Source organism: Colius striatus, unplaced genomic scaffold, assembly GCF_028858725.1.
Source record: "Colius striatus isolate bColStr4 unplaced genomic scaffold, bColStr4.1.hap1 scaffold_34, whole genome shotgun sequence".
Classification (NCBI taxonomy): domain Eukaryota; kingdom Metazoa; phylum Chordata; class Aves; order Coliiformes; family Coliidae; genus Colius; species Colius striatus.
Window position 1 is genome coordinate 751,773 of NW_026908518.1, and position 27,564 is coordinate 779,336.

General features: G+C 45.9%; 1 protein-coding gene, 1 long non-coding RNA gene and 1 pseudogene across 2 annotated transcripts; all 3 read right to left on the bottom strand.

Moving 5' to 3' along the window:
* LOC133629191 (DNA-(apurinic or apyrimidinic site) endonuclease-like) overlaps positions 1-27,564 on the bottom strand; it is a 150,586-nt pseudogene that overhangs the window by 19,401 nt on the left and 103,621 nt on the right.
* Positions 5,082-7,471, bottom strand: LOC133629187 (uncharacterized). Its single transcript, XR_009820981.1, has 3 exons — positions 7,433-7,471; positions 6,455-6,518; positions 5,082-5,211 (listed from the first exon to the last, which is right to left on the bottom strand). It is a non-coding gene; the product is annotated as an uncharacterized LOC133629187 (long non-coding RNA).
* Positions 14,587-27,347, bottom strand: LOC133629192 (acrosin-like). The gene is made up of 9 exons (XM_062019853.1): positions 27,238-27,347; positions 26,941-27,141; positions 26,483-26,751; positions 25,846-25,991; positions 24,975-25,143; positions 23,696-23,768; positions 19,142-19,240; positions 14,918-15,071; positions 14,587-14,610 (listed from the first exon to the last, which is right to left on the bottom strand). The coding sequence occupies exons 1-9, from the start codon at positions 27,345-27,347 to the stop codon at positions 14,587-14,589; spliced, it is 1,245 nt and encodes a 414-aa protein (XP_061875837.1).

Consider the following 27,564-nt stretch of genomic DNA (forward strand, 5'->3'; position numbering starts at 1 on the left):
TGATTTTGCAGGAAAACAAACCAAGAAAGCTGACTTCTCAGAATCTGGCCAATAGTAGATATTTCTTGTCAATACTAATGAGGAGTTAAATTTGAAAACTAAGTTTGCAGTTCATTACTGCTTTCTTACAGAAAATAACACACAAAGAGAAATAAAAGAACATACCATTGAAAATCTGATAAATATTACCTTTGGGTTCCACTCCAGTTCATTACCAATGGGTGTCACTCTACAAAGTCCCCAGCCTGAGGTGGCAGACACTGAAACTTGGCAGGTGAGGGAAGCAGCTGGTAACTTTGGACTTGACATGTTCTGCCTTCATCTATATAGTTAATTTTGACACTACAGAACATATTTTCCTTCTCTTTTGGGGAAATATCTAGCACCTGAGCCCTTCAGAGTTGGAGAGGAAACAAAGAATTATTATAGTTGTAAAGTTTCTTCACCTCCTTGTGTCTAAAAAAGATTAAACTTTCACAGCACAATGTTCAGTGGTGTGTATGTGGAGCCATTCTGGCTTCCCTTCAGCACAGGCAGCATGGGAGAGCTTTTTAAAGAACAATTTGTACAGCAGAGATTTTTTTGCTAGTTTTCATGGTGGGTTAACTTTAACTTAGCAGTAAAAGTTCTAAATTACTTTGTATTAAAAAGTGCACATGAATAATTTAAACCAAAAAAAATCCACATTTTTACCTGTGAACAACTGTTTTCTGACACAAACCATGAAATGCCAGCTTCTCCACATTTTTAACAGCAATCTTATTACCAGGTTCCTTAAAATACCCATTAATTCCTTCAGCAAGAATTGTATATTGGTCCTTCTGCTGATCTACTATTTGACCAAAGTAGTTTGTTGCATTTACAACGTGGAGAGGCAGAATCTGAAAGCATAAAATACGTTATAAAGACAACTGATGGTTTCTTAAGTTAATGAGACGTTTTCATATTGAAGATGACCTACCTCTTTCCAGCCTAAAGAGATGACAAATACTGCTGTACACATGCATTTCAGAAGATGATGACCTCTTATTACTCCAAAGATTATGAATAATCCTGAATGAATGAATCCTTATGAATGGTAACTGTCCATAGCCCAGTCCAGACTGGACACAAGTTTATAGAGCAAGATCTACTAGGTCTTGGTGGTATTCCACTTAAACGAACACTAGTGAACTACAGTATTACCTGTCAAGCTACTAACCACTAAGGCATTTCACATCATCCAAGCTTAATTTTAAGTGGTCTCCAACCTTACAATGAGATTTAGAAGAACTGACTGGGGAAGCGTGACGCCTTCCCTCTTTTTGCACGGAAAATGCTTGACATAAGCTATCAAGAACACCAATTCACAAAATGCTGGGTGCATTTCATCCAAAGGCTCATGCTAGGCACAAGTACTGAGGTACAGCTGAGTGTATGAGGCCAGACAGAAAAGAAGACCAGAAAGGTAATTTCCACTTACTAAAACCCTAAAACTCTCACAGTGCAACTAGAGATTCTTAAAGGAAAGCAACATGATACCGAGTTCTAAACAAAAGAGACAGTGAACACTTATCCAATTGACAACTGATTTGTAAGACATATATCCAGGCTCTGCAGTCAGCAGAAGCAGAACTAGATGAGGAAAGAGGCCACAACTGCTGTCTTGAGTGCACAAAAGGGAAGTACAAGTTTATAACAGGAGTATTATGAAATCTGTCCAGGTTTCAAGCACTCAAACTGTATCTATAGGTTATCAACGAGTTTCAACTACCAGCTGCCAACAAAAGCTTCTTTATTAGGCAGAAATGGAGTGACACCAAGGAATCCACCCAGTTTTTATTGTCTATTCTCACAACCTATGATTTTTGGGAATGGGGAACACCCATTGATTGCATGACTTGAGCACACCTGAATTCTAGCAAAAGACAGGACAGGAAGAAAGTGTAAGCAGCTCATCCAAAAAGGAAAGCACCCAGCAGTTCTCAGATCCAAGCACTAACCTTGAAAGGAAGCACCAGTGTCTACACATCTACCCTCAGCAATCATTATCCAAGGTGGAGATGAGACAGACTCTACAGTACTGCTGTACAGGAAGACTCTCTAGTAAAGTCGGGACTGAAAAGCCAAGTGAAGGGAGTTTTGACATACAAATTGTTACTGAGATGTGAAGAGCCACTATAGCAAAGTCAAACCAGTAACCAGGAAGGTTTCATGACTATTTAACTACTAAAAATGGCAGTGTGAATGTAACAGGATTCTATCAAAACTGTTTTCAAAACCACAATGACACCTTAGTAGGAAGCAACTGCTCCATCTAGAAGAGAGAATTTATATCCCATGTCTATGGACAGTGCAAATAGAGAAAATATTTGGTTCAATTGACAAGGCCAGAATATACTCATTTTTCAGGAAGTCTGCATCAACGTGACAGAGAAGGAGAAATCCTCCCTTTAACACTTGTTAAACAGGCATGATCTTCCACTGCAATGTTTCTTCACTCCAGAGGATTGTGTTTGCTCTACTACAAAAATAATGACATTTACAGGACCTTTAATCTTTGCCTATTTTGGTTTATGTTCTAAATAGATAGAGGAAAGGAATAAACAGAACAAATGTCCTCTTCCCATAGAACATGAGCCTCCAATGCAGGAGAAAACCTAAGGTAAACTCAGAACCACCTACAAAACAATTTTAGGTCAAGCTAAAGATTAAGGGAAAATCTGACACACACCTAAGCAACAGAGAAACTAAAAAAGCTAAAAATCTCCCAAATACCCAAGAGATGTGGGATATGTACTACATTAACATGAAGGTAATATGCTAAGGAGGTATTTAAGATGTGTTCCTGGTACACCAAACCAAGGGAAAAAGCAATAACTGTAACTTACCATCAGATATCCAGGTGTCTGTGTCACTGTATCTGGGATATGCTGGGGCACGTCTCTTTGTAAATTAACTTGACGACGATCCAGACACACTGTTCTGTTTCTACATATTTAAAAACTGGTTTTAGAACAAAGCCCTTTTACTTGTAAACTATTTTTGATGTGGCTTACAACATCTTTTAACACTAACATTTCATCAGCCCTCAGTATTCAATTTCTGTTTCAAGTAGCACCAATGACTGGAGATTAGACAGAAGTGGCCAAAAAGCTCTTGTTGGACAAGTTTATACAACAAAACCAAAAATCACCAGGAAACTAGTTCCAGAATAAAACAAAGACTAACACTGAATTTTGTGTTACTTGCAACAAGGGTCATCCACACTAGAAGGAATATCTGAGGGCTTCATCCAAGGCCCTGTTAGAATCCAGTTAGACACAGCTCAGAGAAGTCATCTACTTACCTAATCTGGAGGGACAGAAGACAACAGAGGAGAGAGCAAAGCATAAGCCTTGGGCAATTATGGGCTAGAATACTAATAAAAAGAGCCTGAAGTTCCCTCAAGAACACTTGGGCAGGAATGATAATGAATTATGATATCCTGTCAGGCTACATGAGATTGGTCTCCAGAAAATGTTGGTATTTTGATTTTCGTAGCAGTATCTAAGAAGAGTGAAACTGATGCAAAAGTAACCACAAGAAAAAGAGTCATGAGCAAAAAATGGTTTCATAAAAGTATCCAACAGCAAAATTGAGCAAGAAAACAGAAGCAGCATCATTGAGGCATATACCACCTTCCTACACCAGTATGGGTGGTAAGAAAGCTTGGCAATTCCTTACCTGCAAGCCCCAAATGTTTTAAGATGGGTACACAGTGGCCTTGACAATTTCTGGTATTCTTCATCTTTTAGCACCTTGGCAGTCAAACCAGGCAGTTCTGGGGGAACTTCAGCTTCTGCCTGCTGCAAATAGCGGAGGATCCCAAGTGCATCACACTCGTTTTCTGTTAACAGAACGACTGACTTTGCCTTTGTGATCTCTTGGTCTACAGAAGAATCCTAAAACAAATACACACGTATTTTTAACAGCTTCTGTGTATCCACTACTTTGTGATCAAATGCAGTATTAACCTGGTAACGGTTTGTCAAACCTTTATCGCATTACAGAAGTTGTCAGGCATGCTGTGTACACGATGAGCAAAGATTCTTGGAGAGGAAAACTGAAATGTGTCACACAAGTGGCATCTGTAGCTTCCAAAGACTGCATGCATTCATCTGTTAAAGCTAAGCACACGGTTTATACACACTTGTAAGTGTACTACTCGAAGCATGTGAAGTGTGACATCACTTTAACAGTGGCTGTTTCCATCTCTCCATCCACTGATTTAAGCATTAAGAAAAAAGGTCCTTCCCAAACCACTTTGTCATGGTTTGCCATGACAGCCTTTTCTGGTGAGGGGGAAGGGGCTGTAAAGATGGCTCCTGGAAGAAGCTGCTCGCAGCTCTCCCCAGCTCTGAGCCAGACCCACTGCTGGGGCTGAGCCAATGAGATACCTCCACCATCACTTTGTAACAAGAAGCCTGAAGAGAAGGTTTCTTCCTCCATTCTTCTTTCTTCTGCCCTTTCTTCTTCTGGCTGGCGGTGGTGCAAGGAGTAGGAACAGTGAGAGAAACAACCACGTGGACTCCAAGGTCGGTGATGAAAGAGAGGAGGAGGTGTGTTGGAACAGAGACTCCCCTGCATTCTATGGAGAGAACTGGGGAAGCTGAGGTTTGTTTGCATTTCTTTAAAGACCCTGCAGCAGCGGTAGAGACTCATTTTGCTAAAGCTGGCCCCAGTCCAGGGGCAGCGATTCACTTCATTAATGGCCCCGAGCCAGGGGCAGTGATTTCCTTCTTTATCACTATGGCCAGAGCAGGCCGTGTCCCGAAGGAGGGACCCAATATCCACAGCTGTAACTGTGGGGAGGAACCATATTGGGATTTATCAAAATGAGACAGAACATAGTTAAAAATGTCATCATGAATGCATTCTGTGTCAGACATTCCTGTCAGCCTTTCTTCTAGCTGGCAGAAGGGCAGGGTTTGGGCTATTTTTAGCAGAAGTAGTTAAATTACAAATTCACAAACCTCCTTTATTCTTAGAAGTCAAGATATTTTAGTTTGTTATATCTTAATAATTAAAAAACCCCACCTACCTGTGTAAAATGATGCTCACCCGATGAACCATTTCTGCCTCATCTCCTGAATTAGTGAATGTCAGCACCTTCTGAAGATTACTGTGGGTAAAAGCCAGTATTTTGAGTAACACAGCGGTTCGTTCACTGTCCATACAAGGCTGTACAACCTAAAGGTGGATACAAACCAGAGGGCTGGTAATTCATGTAATCTAGACATGCTTTACTGTGTATTTCTTCTTTTAAGAAGCATGAAGCATTGTTATATGCCAAAGAACATCGGTAAATCGTAAATCTTCTGTTAAACTTATAATGTACAATATACAACTCTCACACAGGGTGTGAATTTCTGACAGCTTCCAGAAGCAAAATTAAAACCCATCACAATCAAAATCTCACATCGGTATTTTCTTATACGTGTGATTTTTGATGATTTGTCAGTGTTGAAGTTTCTCATTGAAGTACCACTGAAGAAGTTTCACACTCCATAAGCACAGTGCACTACCTCAGATAGTCTTAAACAAAAGCCCCAAAACATGGACATTTGCAGTGCTGCCAAATCACTAGACTTTTCACAAAAAGTGATGTTTTTCCAGTTTCATGTCATGCTCAGAATGTCTCGTCTTAGAGACTTCCCAACATTTTCAATCCCCAAATGATTATGTTTTGAGTCATTGAAGAATTCAGATCATACTTGTAACATTTGATACAATTGTTCAGCTCTATACCACACTGACTGGAAGTTCCATGAGAAGACACCTCAGGATATACAGTAGCTTTCTCAAAATATTAGGTCAAATTAATTTCTGCACTGTGTGGCACAGAGCAGTCAAACAAGCATTTTACTAGCTCTGTCTTTGGAAAACTCACTTGTAGTTCTGCCACTCAATCAACAACCACAAAAACATTCTGAACATTCTGGTCACAAACAACTAAGACAGCCTACATTGCATTCAAGTGTCATTAAGACGACAGAAGTATTCTTACTTCCTCAGATTTTCACACTTTTAGCTGCTTCTTTGTTCTGCCCAAGTATTAACAACATTGGATGAAGCTGTCTGGAGCATCTCTGGTATGTTTTCAGTAGCTCAAAAACAAGTTGTGCCTCCTTCCACCCAGGACACAAGATAAGTGCTAGTGGCTAGGTGTGGATGTACAAAACAGTTACAGTAGAGCATGAGACAACTGTTTAGAATCTTAGTCATTGTACTATTTCAGAATTTAGGGCAAAACTAAAATGCGCAAAACAGGCCTTTCAATGCTTCAAACAGAAGCTTTTAACACCATATCACCTCTTCAATGCAGATGGTACAGGCCCGAGGAACCGTGCACCAAGCTGGAGACAAATGGATGTGCAGCAACACACGGTGAAAGGTCCAAAAGTTTCATAGAAGCAGAAACATCTTGTCTTACTTGGAGCTATGTGAGCCATTTTCAGTGGTCCCTTACAGCCTCAGTGAGTCTATGTTTCGGTGATCTAATGCATTAGAAAAATGAATGACAATGTTTTAAAAATCAAACCAGACATTTCCATTTCACTATGTAACAGCCCCTTAAAAATCAAGCTTCATCGAGTATCAAAGTGATATGACATTAACCACTTGTTAGATATTACTTGATAAATAAGTTACAGACTCCCACACTCATGCAGTCCATCTCTGTCAATGTCTAAGCAGATGGCCTAAATAACCTGGGCAGCATCATGAAGATACTCTAAGATGACATCAGATGCACCCATTCTCAACATGCACTACCTTTTGGATCATTCATTGACATTTGCACCTTAGAACACAAAACCTGCAGTACTCTAATATATACATCCTCCACTCCTGTTTCTCAAGGTTTGTAGCAACAGCTCAACTGCAAAAGTGTAAGAATTGGTGGAATATACAAGAAAGGATTATTTCCCTGACATGAGACGGCAACTACATCACATCCTTGAGCTATTGGTGGCCAACAGTAAGATTCAGTGGAGTCAGGGCCTAAAACTTTTTTCCAAGTAAGTTCCTACAGAAAGAGAAATAAAGAGTTCTACCTGAAAATCGTGTGCTTGAAACACCAACAAGGCAACACAAAGCACTGAGCAATTTAAAAGCCTTTGACCCACTGCATAATACATTTCCTTAACACACAATATGATAAGAGTTCTTCTGGGATGAGGACTTAAATTCTTACATCTAATTCAAATGCCATCATTTGTAGCAGTGGTTGATAGATCAGATGAAACTGTACAATTCTACAGTCTCTCTGAAGCATAATTTACTCAACCGTATGAACAACCTCCTACACATTCCTCAATCAAAATTAGCTACTGTCATATTTAGTATCTGAAAGTTAAGGTATGATACTAGTCTTAAAAATACTAAATGTAATGTATTACATTAGCATTACCCTTTCCAGATCTTCAAGAAGTGGTGCTGTTTCCAGAATTGATGGTGGCTTCATTTTCTTGCCAAGAAAGACAAAGTTTCTTTCTTCAAGATTTTGAAAACTCTGAAACCATATGAAATAGATGACAAAGGCAATACTTAGTAGATGGGTTTGAGCTTACATCCAACTTAAAAACTATTTTTTTGAGAAGAATTAGCCAAAGAAATGTAAACACAAATGAAGTACAACTCACACACACGTCACACAGAACAATGCTGAGACTCCTACTGTCCCCTGACTTGGCCATTGCCTCTGTTTCTTGCTTTTTTTCTTTTTGTCTCTTCCCCTGCATTTTTTTTGCCCTTCATATTTTCACAGAGGCACCATCAACTTTGCTGGCTTGCTGACCTTTGGTCTGGTCTTGTTGCTGATGTGGCTGGATTCAGTCCCTGATGTCCCTCCACAGAGTCCCTCCACAAAGACCACTCTTGTAGCCTCAACACTACCCACACCTTCCACATATATGACACACGTTTGCAGAGGTTAAATGGAAGTTATATCCTGGAATTACCTGTTGCTCATTTTCAGTTCTATGTGTCTTCAAAGGATCAGAATTTAAGCACTGCTGAAGCCTGAGAAATATACAAATATTAAATTCAATGGAAATGCAAAAGGAAAGTGTAATCGATAAATATCACCAATATTTCTAAAATGGCATGAAACAGTTCACCTACAAAATATCTCTGATGTATTACCTGTGCCAACAAAAACCCTCAAATATGAAAGAAGAAATCAAAAAGTACCATTTTGGATGTAAAAGTTACTATTAGGTTTTAGGTATCTGAAAATAACCCAAAGGTTTTTTTAACCAAGACAACTGGTGGGTTCCTCAACTTCAGAAGAAAATCAGATGGGACTGCAGGAAAAAGGTTTCTTAAAGTTGCAAAACCATGAAACAATGTATCTTTGCAACAGTTAAAACTTGAATTAAAAACACTCCTCAGGTTGTTTACATATGCAGCAAGTGATTTGCAGCATAATAAAAGCCTTGCACAAGTCAACTCAGTCAGATTTCATTCAGCTTGAAAACTTTATCAATCACACTAAGAATAAAATAAGGCAATTGAATACACTGAGTGTGCAGAAACCATCTTGTCTTACCCTCTGCCCTTTTAGCTGTCTAAGAAGAGTAACTGGAAACATACTACAGCTCCTAATTATCTGGCTACACAATTGTTTCAAATATGTAACATACTGTACCATACCTGTCTGTGTGAACTGCTGGATTTTCCTTGAAAGGCAATCCTGGGATTGTTTTGACAATCTATCAAGAAAAGACAAACCCTTTTCTGGCAGTAAAATACTGTTTAAGAGCAACATTTTAGAAAAAAAAGATTACTGAGCTCAAGGTGGTTTTGTTACCTAACCGAATTTTCTTCATTAAGAATCAAGCATGCAACAAGAACATCAACCACACAGGAGAATCAGTTCATGTTCACAGCTCAAGCTATAGCTTCTGGCAGCTCTTTCTTTGAAGAATCTGCCCCTGTATTCCCCCAACAACTACCAAAAGCTGGCCACACAAAACCACTACACATCTTCACAGCACTAGAGCAAGTGAGTACAAAAGGAGACACAACCTGTTCAAAGTCCATCGTTGCAATCTAAAAAACCAAAACCACCAGAACCACAAACTTGAAGGACAACGTTCTCTTTTAACTAGATCAAGAGTTAGTCCCAGATTTGTTACAGAAAAGGACATGATAGCTGACTACAGTATTCCTAATCTGCCTTACAGATGCTTAACTTAATTCATTCTGACATTTGAATAGAAAATCTAACACTTACAGATGTGGCAGTTTCACTGTCATCTGTGTTGGAGCTTTGTCATGTCTTTTCATGAACAGAACCAGATACAGCAAGATCTAGAAAGACAATTTTAAAAGATGCAGAAACACGTTTGTGATTATCTGAATCTATGAAAGGCCAGTGTTTTTACAGTTGGTTGCAACTGACTTCTTTCTCTGCTTGTCTCATTTTCTAATGGCAAAGAGAACAACCAAAAGACAGTTGTATTTACATAAAGATATGCAAATGAACCGAGTGAACAAGGACAGAGGATATTTATAGTGATTCCAGTCTGTTTTAAACAAGACAACTCACAGAAAACATTCAAGTTACCTCTGTGTAGAGAAATCCCTCTAAACTCAAATCAAACAGTAAGGTATCACTGATCAATGCTACAAGTTATTTCAACAGCATCTAATGCTTTTCAGCATATCAACAAATGACCCTGCAACTCACCCTTTGTCTTATCAAGTACAAAATGGTTCAGAATATTCCTGCATCTGCTGATTTGATTGCTCTTTGTACAGTCTGATACATAGGCAGTGTTTGTTAGGATACCATTTGTTCCACTTGTTGGATTCCAACTGATACAGTAGTTCAATATATCCAGGTAAAGACAAACGATGCACTGCATGAATGATTGCTGCCAACACACACGGTTCCCACTTGTTTCAGGATCTGTTGATACCTTCTGCTGGAGCAGCACTGTCCTCAAATCAAGTGCAGGATTAACAACTTTCATTGGAAGAGAGTCAAGATTTCATGATGTTTGGGTCTCCTGATAATCTGCTGAACTCACTGCATTCTCTTCAGCTTGCTCAAAATGAGCAAAGCTGCTTAAGACGAGATCATCATTAATGCATACCTAAAAAAGCCAAGTCTTTGACTGACCAGAATCAACAAGCAAGTCACCATCACATACTGCTTTAGAATTTACTTGAAGCTGGAGACAACAGGAAGACATATGCAGTATGTACAAATGCTTTCTGAAGAGTACTCATTCCAGGGCAGGAAAGTTGGTCATATCTTCCTCTATGTTCTCCAAACAGGTGTTACTTACCAGTTTCATGCTTTTGCCTAAAATTCTGTGCTCAGTTTTCTATGAGCTTTAAACATTTTTAGAAAAACTATCTTAGTTTTATGTCCCTTTGATTCAGAGTGCATCCAAACCTGGCAGGAAAAAACAATATTCAACTTAAAAGTTCTCACTGGCTCAGAGAGAAGTGACACTTGCCAACTGTGATTCTGAACAGAGAAGGTATTCAAATTAAGATGTAATCCAAGTTATTGTCTACAGTGAAGACCACAGCTCTAATGTTAAAAGTCTTGGTAAAATACTCCAAACGGTAGAAGTTTTCAAACTAATTTATTTTTACTAGGCAGCTGCTTAAGTCTGACAGTAGCTGCAGCAGAGATTTAGCAGGAGTTACGCACTTTGGTAAGTGCAACGAGCTTTCTTCCTTTCTCCCAACTGTTTGGGAACTCAGCCTTATGCACATATGAACTTGTATTTATTTTTATAACACCATGCAACTGCCTTCTTGAAATATCTTTAAGTGTATCACAAAGAAGGACAAGAGTACAGTAAATTCACATAGTTGTTCATCTGAAGTACCTGGGGGACTTCATTTGCTTGTCAATACCTTCCAAAGCGGTTCACAAGTTTCCACCTCACAGAATTCATTCCAAAGTTCACAAACAACAGATTTAGAAAATAAATCTTCTAATAAGTTAATGATTGCCCTTCTACTGTATATGGCAAATTACAAAATTCACTTGCAAATAACACTTTTCGGTCTTAAATTTGTCACAAAGTTATAACTTCTATAGCAGAGGGCACAAAGAGGTTTGTAGAGATAAAAATATCTTACCTTTTCAGCTTTTATTGTCACATAAAGGAAAACATCAGATGTGGTATCTTCTACAGCACATACTTTGGCTGTCGTCTGGGTAGTTGCTAAACAGAGTTATAAATACAGGAACAAGGAAAAAGATTAAACCCATACAAAATTATCAGTATTTGTCACTTCCACCTTTTGACACAGACAGAAACAGAAATCACAATTAGATGGGTACACCATCTCTTTAGAGAAGCTACTACAACTGTCGTAACTTTTAAATGAAATATGAAAGTAACAGGGCAATAAGAAGGGTTACAAAAATATTCTCCTTAGTCTTTGAAGGAAAATTGAGAGCCAAAACAGATTAATGACTTCCACACACAAACTAGTCCTAGTTCTACACTAAAAATCTTTGTCAGAGTCTAAAAGATGAGCTAATCTGTAGTACAAATGCACACTTCCCAAGCTTGACATTTACTTTTCTTGAAAGAAGTTTTATTTGTACGTGTGTATAGCTTAGTTAGGCTCTTCATCCAAGCAAACACAGCTGATGAAGTCCACGAGTCAACTGTGAAGCACTGCTTCTGCAGACACTAAGGATGTGCCAGCAATGAAAAAAAATTATCACTGCTTACGGTACAGTCTGGGAAAGGAAATTCAGTGTTATTACTGCTTCTATAGGAACCTTTCCCTTCACTCTGCATGGTGACACACAGCTGGGTGTGGGGAAAAAATAAGTAAATCACGAGAAGCATTGCTTACTGGTTACCTTGGGGAGTTGATCAGCCTAAAGACCCTTTCTCATTTTCATAAACTCATCCTCTCCTCCCCAAATACGAGTATAGAAAACTCCACATAAAAGGTAAGTAAATGGGCAGGTAGTTTTTCAGGTAGAAGAATATAACTCAAGATTAGGATACCTCAGTGAAGAGTTGCTTTTCTAGTAAGACCAAAAGCTATCACAGAAAGACTGGATGACCCACTGAAACTTCAAGTATGGGAAAAGACAAGAAGAGATTAAAGAGAAAGCAGTTCTGGACAATAAAGTGACTGCTTAGAGCTCAATCTATTTTTTAACTTGTGTAACAAAGATACTCCTCTTCTGAGCTGCTGCTTACATCCTCGTCAAACAACAACTGACAGGGTAAATCCGTAAGCCAGATTGTGACATCTCCATACAAAACTACAACAATACATTTGTGATGCTGAATCAAAGATTCAGGACAAATAGACAGAAAGGCTTCATTGTCCAAAACAACTGTCACATGAGTCCTACGTTATTTAGCCTATCCAAGAGCCAGATACCCTCTAGTCAACTGTCAAAACTGATGCAGCATGGAAGCCCACAGTACTCAACATGCAGCTCCACAAGTGTTTTTGCCTTAGTCCACACAGAAACCACTCATGTAGCTTCTTTCTGTATTTTTAACATACAACATTCTTAAATAAATACAAAATACAAGTACTACAATTCTCCAACGGTTTCTTTTCCCCAAAACAGAAATACCAATGGTCATTTTGGCAGCACGTTTTATTTACCTTTGAGAAGGTTTAGAAAATACTGAGTAGCAGCATTATCCCATCTTTTAGCTGCTCTAGGAAAATAAACACAACCAACCATCCTACCTCAACAAAAACTAACAACTTTGGAAAAAGCTTTGGATACATGTCAAGAGATTACTTCAAGTCATGACAAATCTTAAGAAGTGCACCAATGAGACATAAGAAAGGATTAAAACAGGTCAATAATAAAACTGGAATCACTAGGGAAGAAACATTCATTAATCACTAATCGGTTCTGTTTAAGAACTGCTCTTCTGAAACAGGTTTTGTAACCTCATTTCCTACCTTCTTCTTGAAACACAATCTCTTCTAAAAATAACTGATGTAACAAGACTTCATGCTTAGGAAACTTACTAATACAGTTATTAAACTCTACTTACACTGTTCCTGCAGTACTTCCACAGAAGCTGACATGCAGTGTCACTGGCTGTGTGCGATACAGTCTACATTTCTTTGCTCTATATGGGATCCACATGAATGCTTCCAGTGCCACCTGAATGCTTAAAAACAAAGCAGAAATAATCTCCTGTTACAAAGTAGATTTTATTCTTCAAAAGTCATTGGTCTCATATACATTCTTCCATTGTCTGGTGTCTGACAATACAGTTCTTCCAGAAGTTTAGCTCCCACTGTGATACATCCTGGAATCATCATTTTTCTCTCCAAGAGAGGTGCTACCAGGAGCAATTAATCTATAGATTCGCTCCAGGTATGAACATACTTCCTATTTAGAATTGTAGAATCATAGAGTGGCAGGGTTGGAAGGGACCTTTAGACATCATCTAGTCCAACCCCCCTGCAGAAGCAGTTTCACCTAGATCAGACTAGACTTGACTTAGACTTCTTATGGCATCCTAGTCTTCTTAGACTAGACTTTACCTAGACTTCACCTAGACTTTACTTAAAGTCTTTCTGATCTTTTGCCATAAAATCTCAAGTATTTTCATGGCATTTAGCCCTCATACTACTACTACATATAGCACCTGGCACCATTTATTCCCCTCTACAATAATTACTGCTGTGAGAAACCAGGTATCATTAATACCAGCAAGAAGGAATCCTGATAAATACACTAATGTGCATTTGTACTCACTTTCCTAGAAATAACTTATTCTTTGTAAAGCTATCACCAGAGTGTTAATTTACCTTTTACACTTGATTTCACCTGAGACATTTAACAACCAGCAAAACACCTTGTACAGCAAGATTTTAAGATCCATATAACTATCATTTTTGTTTAAATTTTTCTTTTGCAATTAAAAAACCCCACTGGTTTACTTCTGGATGATCATATTTTAAACTTGAGGCATTGTCAACCTGGTTTCCAATACATCCAATTTAAAAACATTGTTTAACTTGAGATTTATTTTAAAATAAGCTTCATTTGCAGAATATTGAAAAAAATGGTAAAGCTTCTTGTACTCACAGCTGCATACTTTATTAGAGAAACTAACTTTAAATGTAGCTAAAAACTCAGAACAGTTATTCTGCAAACAGTATTTCTCAAGATTTCAGGAACTGCCGGTCTCACAGTGGTTTTATTTACAACTAGGAACCTGTAAAAACTCTTTTTCTTTGCAGTATGTCAAGACAGACTGACAGCTCTTAGCAAACAAGCCAGTAAACTGCAGTGGGGAAAAGATCCACAGAACAAGACTGGTTTGCATGCACACTTGCAATGGCCTGTTACATGGCTAGAAGTTTCTCGTGGACTCGAGCCACACCTCAATTAAACCAAAGCCTTGCTACTACCAATCTTAAGAAGCCTTCAGCAGTATTTGTATGCATCAACTAATGAAAAACTGTCAAAATAATCCAAACACACACTTATCTGACTTAACAAAAATATATTTGGCATAATCCACAAGGAAACATTGTGTTTGATAATGATCTGTACAGCGTATGATTGACTTAATAACTGCTCTACACCAGCACTTGAGCTCTCCACTGAAAACCACACAAACCTGAAAGAGAAAGAACAAGACCGTACGTTCTTCTAAATGGAGTGAATTACACTCAGGTTTGTTTAGAAGCGAGACTACAGTACTGATTATACGGCCTCAACCTGCTTTTAAAACACAGGCATTACAACTTATGCAGTTCTGAAGGTTACAGATAGGAAGACACAACTCACACTGATACCATGAGCTGGTTTTATACATGACAATTTTGTTTTGTAAAAGCATCCTGGATCCTTCAGCCCCAAACCAATGCAAAGACTCTTGCTATCTACACAACAGAACGGTGCTTTTACCTGTCCTCCTTCTACCGTGACTGGTTTTACCTCATCCACATCTTTGTAAGGTGTGTGGTAGAGCTGATTCATTTCACCAGTCAGGTTTTTATATTCTATTTCATCGACTGTGTAAGGCTCACATCCTTTCATAGAAGCAACCCGGACTTTCAACCTAGGGCAAGGAGTAGATAACAAAACCAGGTAATATTAGACTTAAAAACATCCCTTTATTTGAGCAGAAGCTATCTGAGCAGCAAATCTAAAACCGAAACTTAATCTTTTAGTGAGGCCCGTTAAAAAGTACTGGGGCTGGACACTGAGCATACAGAATGTCAACAAGCAAAACAGCTTTCAACTTCAACTCATTAGGTCATTAAATGACTTCTCAGCTTTCGAGTTTCTTCAGCACTGTAATTAATGGCACATACAATCTAAAAGGTATTGCTATTATCTAAACAGTTTGTTAAACCAAACACTGTGTCAAGTTCAGAGACATAAGGCTTCCCTATTGTTTTCAAGAACTATGTATGAAAACACAGAACACACAACAAACCCCATCAATGGGCTTTTCTTCATGCTCAAGAGTCTACAGGACAGTTGCTTTCTTTATAATAGAGTCATAGCTTTCTGCTTAGCCTTTGTAACCAGTTCTATCCCAGTCTCTCCTCTGATCTGGGTCTCCTGCTCTTAGGGGTTAATCCCAGTTCAACACCACACAGCTGCTTCCTAACTCTCCTGCAGTGGGATGATTAACAGACCTGGAAGGATTAAAGTGAGAAAACTCCTAGGTTGATGGGTGAAATAGGTAAACAAGGGGCAAAACAAAAGCTAGGTGTAGAAGCAAAGCAAAATGAGGAATACATCGTTTCCCATTGGTGGCCAGATGTTTATGCATCTCCTGGAAGGCTTCAGGGTGTATTAACACTGACTTGGGAACGTCTCTACTTATTGAATTTGGCTTCCCCTTTTCTCCTCCTTCCCCACAGGTTTTATTGCTGAGAACAACATCCTATGGTATGGAACGTCCCTTGGGCAGTTGGGGTTAGCTATCCTAGCTATATTCTGGGAAAGGGACTTTTCCCTGATGCCTTGTGGAACTGAGTAGAATCTAGCACTATACTGCACTGTATTTAAGATTACGTTGCACAGCTTCCAGTTTCGATTTTAGCTGCATCCCTACTGACCACTGTTGAGATTAAACAAGTATAAACACCTCTAACACATAAAAAGAAATGACAGAACATCCATGTGAGAAACAAAACAAGCTTCCTCGTGAAAGACTCGGGTCAGACTCTGCAGGGAAGCACTTGTATGAAGCGTTCTTGCAAGAGCGGTGTCCGAGCCAGCAGCACACCTGACAGGTACAACATTCGGCTCCTTATTCCCTATCCAGGGGTCCTCCCTTGTTTCCCCACTGATCAGGTACTCCAAGGTTTACAACTTCTCCAGGCACCTACAATCCCCTCAGGGGATGGCTGGTTTTTGTACATTATGACCCATTCCCCACAGGCCTGAGATTTAAAACTCTAGTTAACGCTACAAACAAGCAGGTAACTGTCCTATGGCCAGTGCACTGATTTACACCACACAGACACAGACAGCAATCGAAACTCCTTGTCTTAAGTTCTAATTCTGCAAAAGCAACATCAATATCTTACACCTGGGGCATCATGGCAAGGGGACGTCTCCTCCCCCCCCAAAAAACACCACCCCCCAAGCCACGAGGCAAAAAGCAAAGGGCACAAACCTCCCCAAATGACCCAAGACGCCCCCAAATGAACCCCAACCCCTCCAAATGAGCCTAAAATCCCCCCAAATGAGCCCAAAACCCGCCTAAATGAACCTGAAACCTCCTCAAATGACCCAAAACCCCCCGAAATGGCCCCAAAAGCCCCCACGAGCCCAAAACCTCCCCAAATGATCCCAAAACTCCCCTAAATGGCCCCATACCCCCCCCAAATAACCCAAAACTCCCCCAAATGAGCCCAAGACCCCCCTAAATGAGTCTGAAACCTCCTCAAATAACCCAAAACCCCCCAAAATGGCCCCAAAAGCCCCCCACATGAGCCCAAAACCTCCCCAAATGACCCCAACTCCCTCCAAATGAGCCCCAAAACCCCCCAAATGATCCCAAAACCCCTCAAAATGGCCCCAGCTCCCTCCAAATGACTCAAAACTCCCCCAAATGAGCCCAAGACCCCCCCAAATGAGCCCAAAATCCCCCCAAATGAGGCCCAAACCCCCCTAAATGAACCTGAAACCTTATCAAATGACCCAAAACCCCCCAAAATGGTCCCAAAAGCCCCCCACATGAGCCCAAAACCTCCCCACATGACCCCAACTCCCACCAAATGAGACCCAAAACTCCCCAAATGATCCCAAAACCCCTCAAAATGGCCCCAACCCCCTCCAAATGACCCAAAACACCCCCAAATGAGCCCAAGACCCCCCCCAAATGAGGCCCAAACCTCCCTAAATGAGCTTGAAACCTCCTCAAATGGCCCAAAACCCCCCAAAATGGTCCCAAAAGCCACCCACATGAGCCCAAAACCTCCCCAAATGACCCCAACTACCACCAAATGAGACCCAAAACTCCCCAAATGATCCCAAAACCCCTCAAAATGGCCCCAACTCCCTCCAAAAGACTCAAATTCCCCCAAATGAGCCTAAGACCCCTCCAAATGAGCCCAAGACCCCCCCAAATGAGATCAAGACCCCCCCAAATGAGATCAAGACCCCCCCAAATGAGATCAAGACCCCCCCAAATCCCCCCAAATGAGGCCCAAACCCCCCTAAATGAACCTTAAACGTCCTATGATGACCCAAAACACCCCAAAATTGTCCCAAAACCCGCCCACATGAGAACAAAACCTCCCCAAATGACCCCAGCTCCCTCCAAATGAGCCCCAAAAGCCCCCAAATGATCCCAAAACCCCTCAAAATGGCCCCAACTCCCTCCAAATGACCCAAAACTCCCCCAAATGAGCCCAAGACCCCCCCAAATGAGCCCCATAACCCCCAAATGAGCCCAAATGAGGCCCAAACCCCCCTAAATGAACCTGAAACCTCCTCAAATGACCCAAAACACCCCAAAACGGTCCCAAAAGCCCCCCACGAGTCCAAAACCTCCCCAAATGACCCCAACTCCCTCCAAATGAGCCCCAAAACCCCCCAAATGATCCCAAAACCCCTCAAAATGGCCCCAACCCCCTCCAAATGACGCAAAACTACTGCAAATGAGCCCAAAATGCCCCAAATGACCCCAGAGCCCCCACATGGACCCAAACTCCCCCAAATCAACCTAAATGAGCCCAAAACCCCCCATAATAACCCCAAACCGCCTCAAACGACTCCAAATCCCCACAAACGACCCACACTCCCCCCTAACCTCCCCCAAATAATCCCCAACCCCCCAAACGACCCCAAATCCCCCCAGGCCCCCCAAGTGACCCCATATCCCCCCAAACCACCCCAAGCCCTCCAAAATGACCCCAAAACCCCTCCAAATTATCCCAAAGCCCCCTAAATAACCTCAATCCCCCCCAAAGGACTCCAACCCCCCCAAGTGACCCCATATCCCCCCAAACCACCCCAAGCCCTCCCAAATGACCCCAAAACCCCTCCAAATGATCCCAAAGCCCCCTAAATAACCTCAATCCCCCCCAAAGGACTCCAACCCCCCAAGTGACCCCATATCCCCTCAATCGACCCTAAAACCCCCCAAACCCCCACAGACCCCCTCAAACGCCCCCAGACCACCCCAAACAACCCCAGATCACCCCCCAAACGCCCCCAAGACCGCCCCAACTCACCTCCCCCCTCTCTCCATGAGTTTCTGCTTCCCTGTGGCACCTCAGACCCCGCCCCGGATGATGGGGGGCTGTCCCTGATACCCCCCCAAAGACGTAGGGAGGGTGGAGGAGGGGAAAAGAGCGTGGGGGATGGTCAAGCCGAAGCCCACCCACTTTTTGGGGGGGTAGGTGGGGTTTAGGGGGGCTCCATCCCCCTGATGGTGCAATAACTCCCCCTCCCGCCCCCAAAATGTCCCTCGGGGTAAGCTGGGAGGGGAATTGGGGCGGGGAGGGTCTCCCCATGATCTCAGACCTCCCTCAAATGACCTCAAAATCCCCCAAAATGAGCCCAAAACCCACCCAAATGGACGCCGCCATGTTGTACGGACGCCGTTACGGTGAAGGGGGCGGGTGCTGTGAGGGCGCCGCCATGTTGTACGGATGCCGTTACGGTGAAGGGGGCGGGTGCTGTGAGGGCGCCGCCATGTTGGGTGAGGACAGAGGCGGCCGCCATTTTGTGCCGAGCGCGCGTTTTCCCGCTTCCGCCCGGCTGAGGGGAGGGAGGAGGCGGAGAAAAAGCGGCTTTTGACGCCAAAAGCGGGGGCGAGGAACAGCGGGGAGGGGCACGGGGAGGAGGAGGGACGCGAGAGGGAGACGGAGAAACGTGTTGGGAGCCGCGGCGCTGGCAGGATCGCGGAGAGAATGCTTTAAATTGCTCCATTTTACCCCAAAAAGCGGCGGGTTGTTGACCTTAGAGGGACCGTTTTGCCCTCAGAGATTAAATTTCCCCTCACACCTTCGTTTTATACCTCAAATGATTCCCATTTTCGCCCTCAAAGCGGCGGTTTTGCCCTAAACCCGTGGTTTTTGCCTCAGAAAGGCGCTTTTCCCGCCTCAAAGGGATTTTTCCGCTCTCAGATTAACTTAATTTGCCTCAAAGCAGCTATTTTCCAAAAAAAAAGCTGTTTTTCCCCATAGAACAGCGATTTTCCTGCCTTAAAGGGATTTTTTTCCCCCCTCAGATGAACTCAGTTTTCCTCAAAGCAGCGATTTTCACCCAAAAAAGCGGTTTTTCCCCTCAAAGAGGCACTTTTCCCACCTCAAAAGGATTCCTCCCCCCTCAGATGAACTTAATTTGTCTCAAGACTGTGATTTTTACCCTAAAAGATAGGTTTTTTTCCCCTCAAAATGTGACTTTTCCCCCACATAAAGTGGCTTTTTCCTTCACACAAAGCCTGGGATCAACTTCATTTGCCTCAAAACAGGGATTTTCACCACAAAAAGCAGTTTTTCCCCTCAGGCAATTTTCCCTCCTTAAAGGGACTTTTCTCCCCTCATATTAACTCAGTTTGCCTCAAAGCAGTGATTTCCCCGGTAAAAAACTGATTTTAACCTTAAAAGGCACTTTTCCCCCTCAGATGAGCTAATTTTGCCTCAAAGCAGTAATTCCCCCCCACCAAAAAGCAGTTTTTACCCTCAAAAAGGCAATTTTCCCGCCTCAAAAGGATTTCTCTCCCCTCGGATGAACTTAATTTGCCTCAAAGCAGTGATTTTTACCCTAAACCAGAGTTTTTTTCCCCTCAAAATGTGACTTTCCCCCACACAAACTGGATTTTTTTTTTCTCACACAAAGCCTGGGATCAACTTCATTTGCCTCAAATCAGCTATTTTCACCCCAAAAAGCAGATTTTTTTGTCAGAAAGGTGCTTTTCCGGCTTCAAAGGGATTTTTCCCTCCTCAGGTGAGTCTAATCTGCCTCAAAGCAGCAATTTTCACCCCAAAAATCATTTTTCCCCCCTCAGAAAGGAACTTTTCCTCCTCAGATGAGCCTAATTTGCCTCAAAGCAGCGATTTTCACCCCAGAAAAGCAGTTTATCCCTTCAGAATTGTGCTTTTCCCGTCTCAAAGGGACTTTTCACCCTTGAGATGAACTTAATTTACCTCAAAGCAATGTTTTTTACCCTTAAACAGAGCTTTTTCCCCTCAAAATGTGACTTTCCCTTACATAAAGTGTCTTTTTCCTTCCTATAAAGCCTGGGATCAACTTCATTTGCCACAAAGCAGCAATTTTCACCCCAAAAAAGCAATTTTTCCCCTCAAAAAGGTGCTTTTCCTGCCTCAAAGGGATTTCTCCCCCCGTCAGATGAACTTAATTTACCTCAAAGCAGTGATTTTTCCCCCAAAAAGCACTTCTCCCCCTCAAAACATGACTGCCCCCCTCACAAAGTGGCTTTTTCCCCTCACACAAAGCCTCGGATCAACTCAGTTTTCCTCAAAGCAGCGATTTTCACCCAAAAAGCGGTTTTCCCTCTCAGAAAGGCGCTTTTCCTGCCTCAGAGGGATTTTTCCCCTCTCAGATCAACTTAGTTTACCTCAAAGAAGTGATTCTTACCCCAAAACAGTTTTTTCCCCTCAAAAAATGTGAGGCAGCCGGAGCCTGGCAACCAGCTGGGCCTGTGGGGTTTGGCCTCACAGGGGGCTGCGGCCTGAGGGAGCCTCTGGGTCAGGCACAAGCAGCTCTGTCCATGTCCTGTCTGTTCTCTGCCTGGGAGCTGTGTGTTGTCTCGGTGCCCCACAGAGAGCACAGACACACTGAGGCACAGACAGTGCTGCTGGGTGGGGGAAATGAGCCGTCAGTGCCCTTGGCTGGCCGTGGGGGGCTGAGAGCTTGAGCAAGGGCGAGACACGGAGTGGTGTGAGGGGGATCCCTCTGCTCTCAGCAGGGGCTGGGGCTGTGCAGGCTCACAGGGGACGGGCAGAAAGGGGCAGGAACAGGGCACTGGGCACCAGGCAGGGGCACAGCCCGGCTGCCCTGGCTCTGCTCTCACCCACAGCCCATCCTCTGGCCTCGCAGCCCTCGCTCTGTGCTCCCTCAGGGCAGCAGAAATGCTGAGGGCTTCTGACATCCAAGAACACTCCCTGTTGTGGTGACGGGAAGGAGCTGGACAAAGCCCAGAACCCCAGAAGTGCCCCATGCCCAGAGGCAGCAGATGTCCAACAGCATCTCCATCACCCGCTTCCTCCTCCTGCCCTTTGCAGACAGGCGGCAGCTGCAGCTCTGCACTTTGGGCTCTTGCTGAGCATCTCCCTGGGCATCTCCTTGTGCATCACCCTGGCTGCCCTTCTGGCCAACGGCCTCATCATCAGCACTGTGGCCCGTGACCACCACCTCCACAGCTCCATCTACTTTACCAACAGCAAGGCCAGTTAGGCTGGTGCATTCAGTAGCCTTAATTCCCGCTGAACAGCATTCTCAACAGTGTGTTTTAAAGAGGCCATCGATACATCATAGTGGGGGGCAGACTTCTCCTCTGCCATATCTGCAACTGACGCAACGGCAACCACAACTTCACACGGGACACTTTGGGGTGGAAAAGCTTCTCTAACGTTCCCTTGGCTTCCAGGGGTGTTTTTGGACAATGTCTGACCTACAGGGAGGTGAGAAAAAAGCACATCAGAACACCAGCAGGAAACGTCAGCAAGTTCCTCATGAACAGGAGAAAGCCCCTAATCCTGGACGCTGACAGAGCTGCGGCAGTGGGCATGTCACACAAGTACCTCATCTCCCGTCAAGCTCCACAGCTGAATCAGGGGCAGCCCCGTGGTGATGTGAAACACAGGGAAACATCAGCATGAGGCCGTTCTGGTCTGAGTCATGGAGAATGTAAGGCTGAACATTCCCTACAGTTCAGCTACTCCATCTTGGGGCGGGCTGGAGCGAATGTCGCTACTGCCAGCAGGCAGCTGGGACACCGCGCAGGCCACTTTGCTCTAGTCGCCGCAGCCCGTGCCCTGGCTGGGATTAGTGATGCCCTTGAGCGCTGCATCAAACCAAAGGAAGCTGACAGACTGTCCCAGGTGAGCCCTGGGTCTGCTGGACAAGCGGACACCGTGGGCTCTCTCAGCCCAGGCAGGGGCCCTTCCTCCCTGCCCACATCAGGAACAGGAGGGAGCGCTCATCCCTTCCCAGCCACAGTCCTGAGCGGTGCTGGGGCTCCAGCAGGAAGATCTCAGGACCCAGATGTCTCCACGGGATCCAGGCAATCAGCCCTGCCTCTGGGCTCGGGGCTGCCCCGGGGCTCAGGGCCTGAGGGCTCCTGTGGCCACAGCAGGCGGGTGGGACCCTCAGCATGGGGCTGCTGGGCCTCAGGCGCAGGCTGTGTGCAGGGGCAGGAGGGGCTGGGTGCTGCCCGTGGCGCTTTGGGCCCTGAGCGCAGGGGCAGCTCCCGGCTGCGCACGCAGCTGCCGCCGCTGCGCCGTCCCTCTCCCGCCCCAGCACCCGCCCGCACCGATGGAGCCCGAGGCCATGCACGGGCTGCAGCATGAGGGACACTGTGTGTGGCTGTGGGCACAGTCCCTGCTGTGACCAGCACTCCCAAGTGTGCTGAGCTTGGAGAGAAGCTCCACACTCAGCCCAGAGCTGGGGGAGGCCATTGGAAGTGTGCAGGGGGTGTAGGTTGGTGCTTTAACTGGGGCACCAAGCCCATTTCTAACGCCAGCAGAGCCAGCTGCAGCTGCCCCAGGGTGTGAAATCCTGGTCCAACATCCATCCCGAGTTCTGCTTTGATGGTGATGGGGTGTAGCAAGAAACATTTTTGCCCCAGTGCAAAGACTGGTGGTGATCTGCAAAGTAGCCACTGTGATGGGGGCCCAGTCAGCTGGTGTCTGGGAATTCAGGTTCTGGTTAGTCCCACCGGTGAGTGGTGGATGGTGGCACGTAGTGAGAAATCACGCTGAAGTGCAGTTTCTCACCAAAGAAAAAAGGGGTAACTCTTCTCTTGCTCCTTTTCCAATCTACTGAGTTATGTTGTGCTGCTGGCAGCAGTGAAGCTGACACTAATAAAACACACCAGAAAGACACTGGAATCCTTGCTTATTATGTCTCCAGTTGTTGAAAACCAGAAGGAAATGTCACGGTGTAAACTGAACAGCTCCCCTCAGTGACTCACTAGATGGCTCAGGAGATGAAAATCAGTCCTTGCTAAAAGCCGTTGTCCATTCTTACCCACAGTGGAAGGATTCCAGCAGGCTCTGGGGATAAACTGTCTCCATGCAGAAGGTGATTCCTATTCCTAGTTCTGTGCATAAGGAAGTGGGATCAAGTCTTTTGAAGCTTCATGCTCTGTAGACCCCTCACTCAGCACCCGGGAGCCGACCCGACCAATCACTCCGGACCGGCAGCCGAAAAGTGGGACCCCATCAGAGAGCTCCTTCGGCTGCTCCCCAGCTGGGTACTGGGCATGACGTCAGGATGGGATCGAATTCCTGCTGGCCAGCCTGGGTCAGCTGCCCAGGCTGTCGCCCTTCCTGGCTCCCCACGGGAATTCACTCTCTCCCAGCCCAAACCAGGGCACTTTCACACGTGGAAAAACAGGCTGTTATAAATAAAGTCGTGTTTTTGAGTCAATCAATCAATTTTATTAAAGTCAACAAATTAAAGCAAGCTGTAATTAGGCAAAACAGCGCTGGGTGACCGGGGGAAGCTCAGCTCCGCCAGCGGCACACCGCTCAACTTTCCGTATGTGCTTATATATGTTATCCACTCGTTCATGCGCTGGGACACCCTGACGAGTTGGCTCCTGGTTGGCCAGTCGACAGTGTCCACGCGCTGTCCACACGCATCTGCCAGCTCCAGGTTGGTGGAAGATGTTACTGGGTGTCGCTGGGCGTTCCTGCCTCTGGAGTTCTGTTATCTGTTGCACCATCCGGGCGCTGGCTTAACTACTATTACAAGGTTTTACCAAACATAATCAAACTTGCACAAACGCAGTTACTGCTTACAACAATATGCATAATAGAATTGAATCCTACTCCATTTGTTCAACAAGAACAATTTTGACCATCACTTATTACAGGGCTTTTTGCTTTTTCTTTTGCATTTAATTTTGATGAACACTGTCAGTAACTCTCCATTTCAAAGGTTCTGCACTTCTGCAGCACGGGTGCAGAGGCCAATGAACTGTCAAACACAACAGGAAACACATAAAATCTTACAAAGTCCAACAACACTGTGTCCAAAGACACTGCTACAGCTACAGCATCTACTGACTACTGCCTAAGCACTACTGCTGAGAACCTCCAGTGAAGGAGAGGGGCAGGACCCAGCCGTGCTCAGAGTCCTGCTGCTTAAGCCACTTTTCCCTGCAGAGACTGCAGGAGCTGCTGGATCCAATTAACGAAATCCAGCAGCTTCTGGAGTGGGAATGAGCAGGACTCAGTCACTGCTGCTGTTGCCAGGGCTGAGCCTTGTGATGGCCTCTTTGGCCGGGCGAGTGTCGCAGCACTTCCTCCTGAGCGAATCCGTGACTGCACCCAGTTGAAGAAGTGCTGGGTGGAGGTGTAGACGCCAGGCTGCTTTGGTCTGGCACAGCCTTTCCCCCAGCTGGTCAGGCCCACGAGCCAGAAGAAGTTGTCGTGTGGAGCTCTGCAGACAAGCGGGCCCCCGCTGTCACCCTGCAGCACAGGACAGAGGATGTGGGGGGTGCTGGGAAGCCCCAGAAGGGTAAGGGGGGTGTTGGGGAGCCCCAGCAGGGTCAGGGGGGTGTTGGGGAGCCCCAGCAGTGTGAGAGGGGTGTTGGGAAGCCCCAGCAGCATCAGGGGGGTGTTGGGGAGCCCCAGCAGTGTGAGGGGGGTGTTGGGGAGCCCCAGCAGCATCAGGGGGGTGTTGGGAAGCCCCAGCATAGTGAGGGTGGTGTTGGGGAGCCCCAGCAGTGTGAGGGGGGTGTTGGGAAGCCCCAGCATAGTGAGGGTGGTGTTGGGGAGTCCCAGCATAGTGAGGAGGGTCTTGGGAAACCCCAGCAGTCTGAGGGGGTGTTGGGGAGTCCCGGCATGGTGAGGGGGGTGTTGGGGAGCCCCAGCAGGGTCAGGGGGGTGTTGGGGAGCCCCAGCAGTGTGAGGGGGGTGTTGGGGAGCCCCAGAAGTGTGAGGGGGTGTTGGGGAGCCTCAGCAAGGTCAGGAGGGTGTTGGGGAGCCCCAGCAGGGTCAGGGGGGTGTTGGGGAGCCCCAGCAGTGTGAGGGGGGTGTTGGGGAGCCCCAGAAGTGTGAGGGGGGTGTTGGGGAGCCCCAGTAGGGTCAGGGGGGTGTTGGGGAGCCCCAGCAGCCCCACGTGGGCCAGGGCTGCGGGTGCTGCCGGGGCTGGCCCGTGGCTGCTCCTACCTGGCAGGTGTCAATGCCGCCCCGCGGGTAGCCAGCACACAGGTTGTAGCTGTGCACGGCCCCTCCGTACCACTCGCTGCTGTTGCAGAGCTTGACATTGATGAGGTGGACCTTGGCCTCCTGCAGCACGTCGGATATTTCTGCAGCTGTGAGCATGGCAAAGAATTAGCCCCCAGCAGCTTTGGGCCACTTCCCCTCCCCTGTCTGGGCAGAGCCCTTCCCTGAGCCTTGGCTTTGCACCTTGCCAAAGAGGCACTTGACCCTTGTCTGATTTTAGGCCATGGCTCAGAATCATAGAATCCCAGATGGTGGGGTTGGAAGGGACCTCTAAACATCATCTAGTCTGACCCCTCTGCTCAAGCAGATTCCTCTAGATCAGGTCACACAGGAACGTGTCCAGGAGGGTTTGGAAGACCTCCAAGGACGGAGCCTCCACGCCCTCCCTGGGCAGCCTGGGCCAGGGCTCAAAAAACCATCCCAGGTCCTGCAGCCTTTCCTCATGGAAAGTCCCCTCAGCATCGTGGCAGCCTGAGGTAGCTCAGGCCCCTGCCTGCAGCCTGAGCCCGGCCCTCGGGCAGCCCGAGCCGTCTCCCCAGGCTCGCCCCAGGCACACAGGCGCTTTCCCGGGGGCACTCACAGCCTTCCGTGGTGTAGCCCCAGCCAGCGACGCGGCAGTCTGTGAGCTGCGACACCACCACGTCGGAGAAGTGAGTCACACAGGCCAGCTGCACGTAGTCGCTGCACTGCACGGGCTCGTCCAGCTCCAGCAGGGCGATGTCGTTCTCAGAGGTGTCGCTGCGGTAGCTCTCGTGGATCAGCAGCCGCTTGCTCTTGCGCACTTGGGCCTCGGGGCCCAGCGCAGACAGCCGGGTGGCCCCGATCACCATGCGCCACGTCGGGACGTTCCTGGGGGGCAGATGGGGAGCAGAGGGCTCAGAGGGAGCCCAGCAGTTCCCTGCCTCCAGCTCGCCGAGGGAGAGGCCAGGTGCCCCGCGAGCCCCGGGCTGCAGGAACGGCACCAGCCCAGCCTGTGCCGAGCACGGGACGGGAACTCTGCCAGTGCTGGGGGCGCGGCCCTGCCCTGCTCCTGCTCACCTGTACTTGTCAAAGCAGTGTCCTGCGGTGAGGACCCACCGGGGATGGATGAGGGAGCCTCCGCAGATGTGCCCGCTGCCCACTGCCCAGGGATGCTGGATGCTGACGATCCAGGGCCAGGCTCCCGGGGAGGCATCGCTGCCGCCCACGACGCGCAACGGCCCGTGGTGCTCAGCCAAGGGCCGGGTCCCGCAGCTTCTCCTGTCACCAGAAAGTCACGAGTGTCCTGCTGGAGGGCTGGCTGCTGCTGGGGCTGCAGGGCAGCCGTCTGCCCTCCCCACCGGGCAGCGCACGGACAGCGGGGCCGGGGAACCCTGCGCCCCGGCTTCTGCCTTCGCCCCGCAGATGAGTGGTGCCAGCAGCCCGGCTCCCAGCTCCTGGGCTTTGGGAAGCTGTGGCTTTGCCATGGGGAACCAATGAAGCCCATCATATCGAATCATACAGTCACAGAATGGTGGGGGGTTGGAAGGGACCTGTAGACATCATCCAGTCCAACCCCCCTGCAGAGGCAGCTCCCACCTAGATCAGGTCACACAGGAGGGTCTTGAAGCCCTCCAAGGAAGGAGCCTCCACACCCTCCCTGGGCAGCGTGGGCCAGGGCTCCCTCACCTCACAGAAAAAACT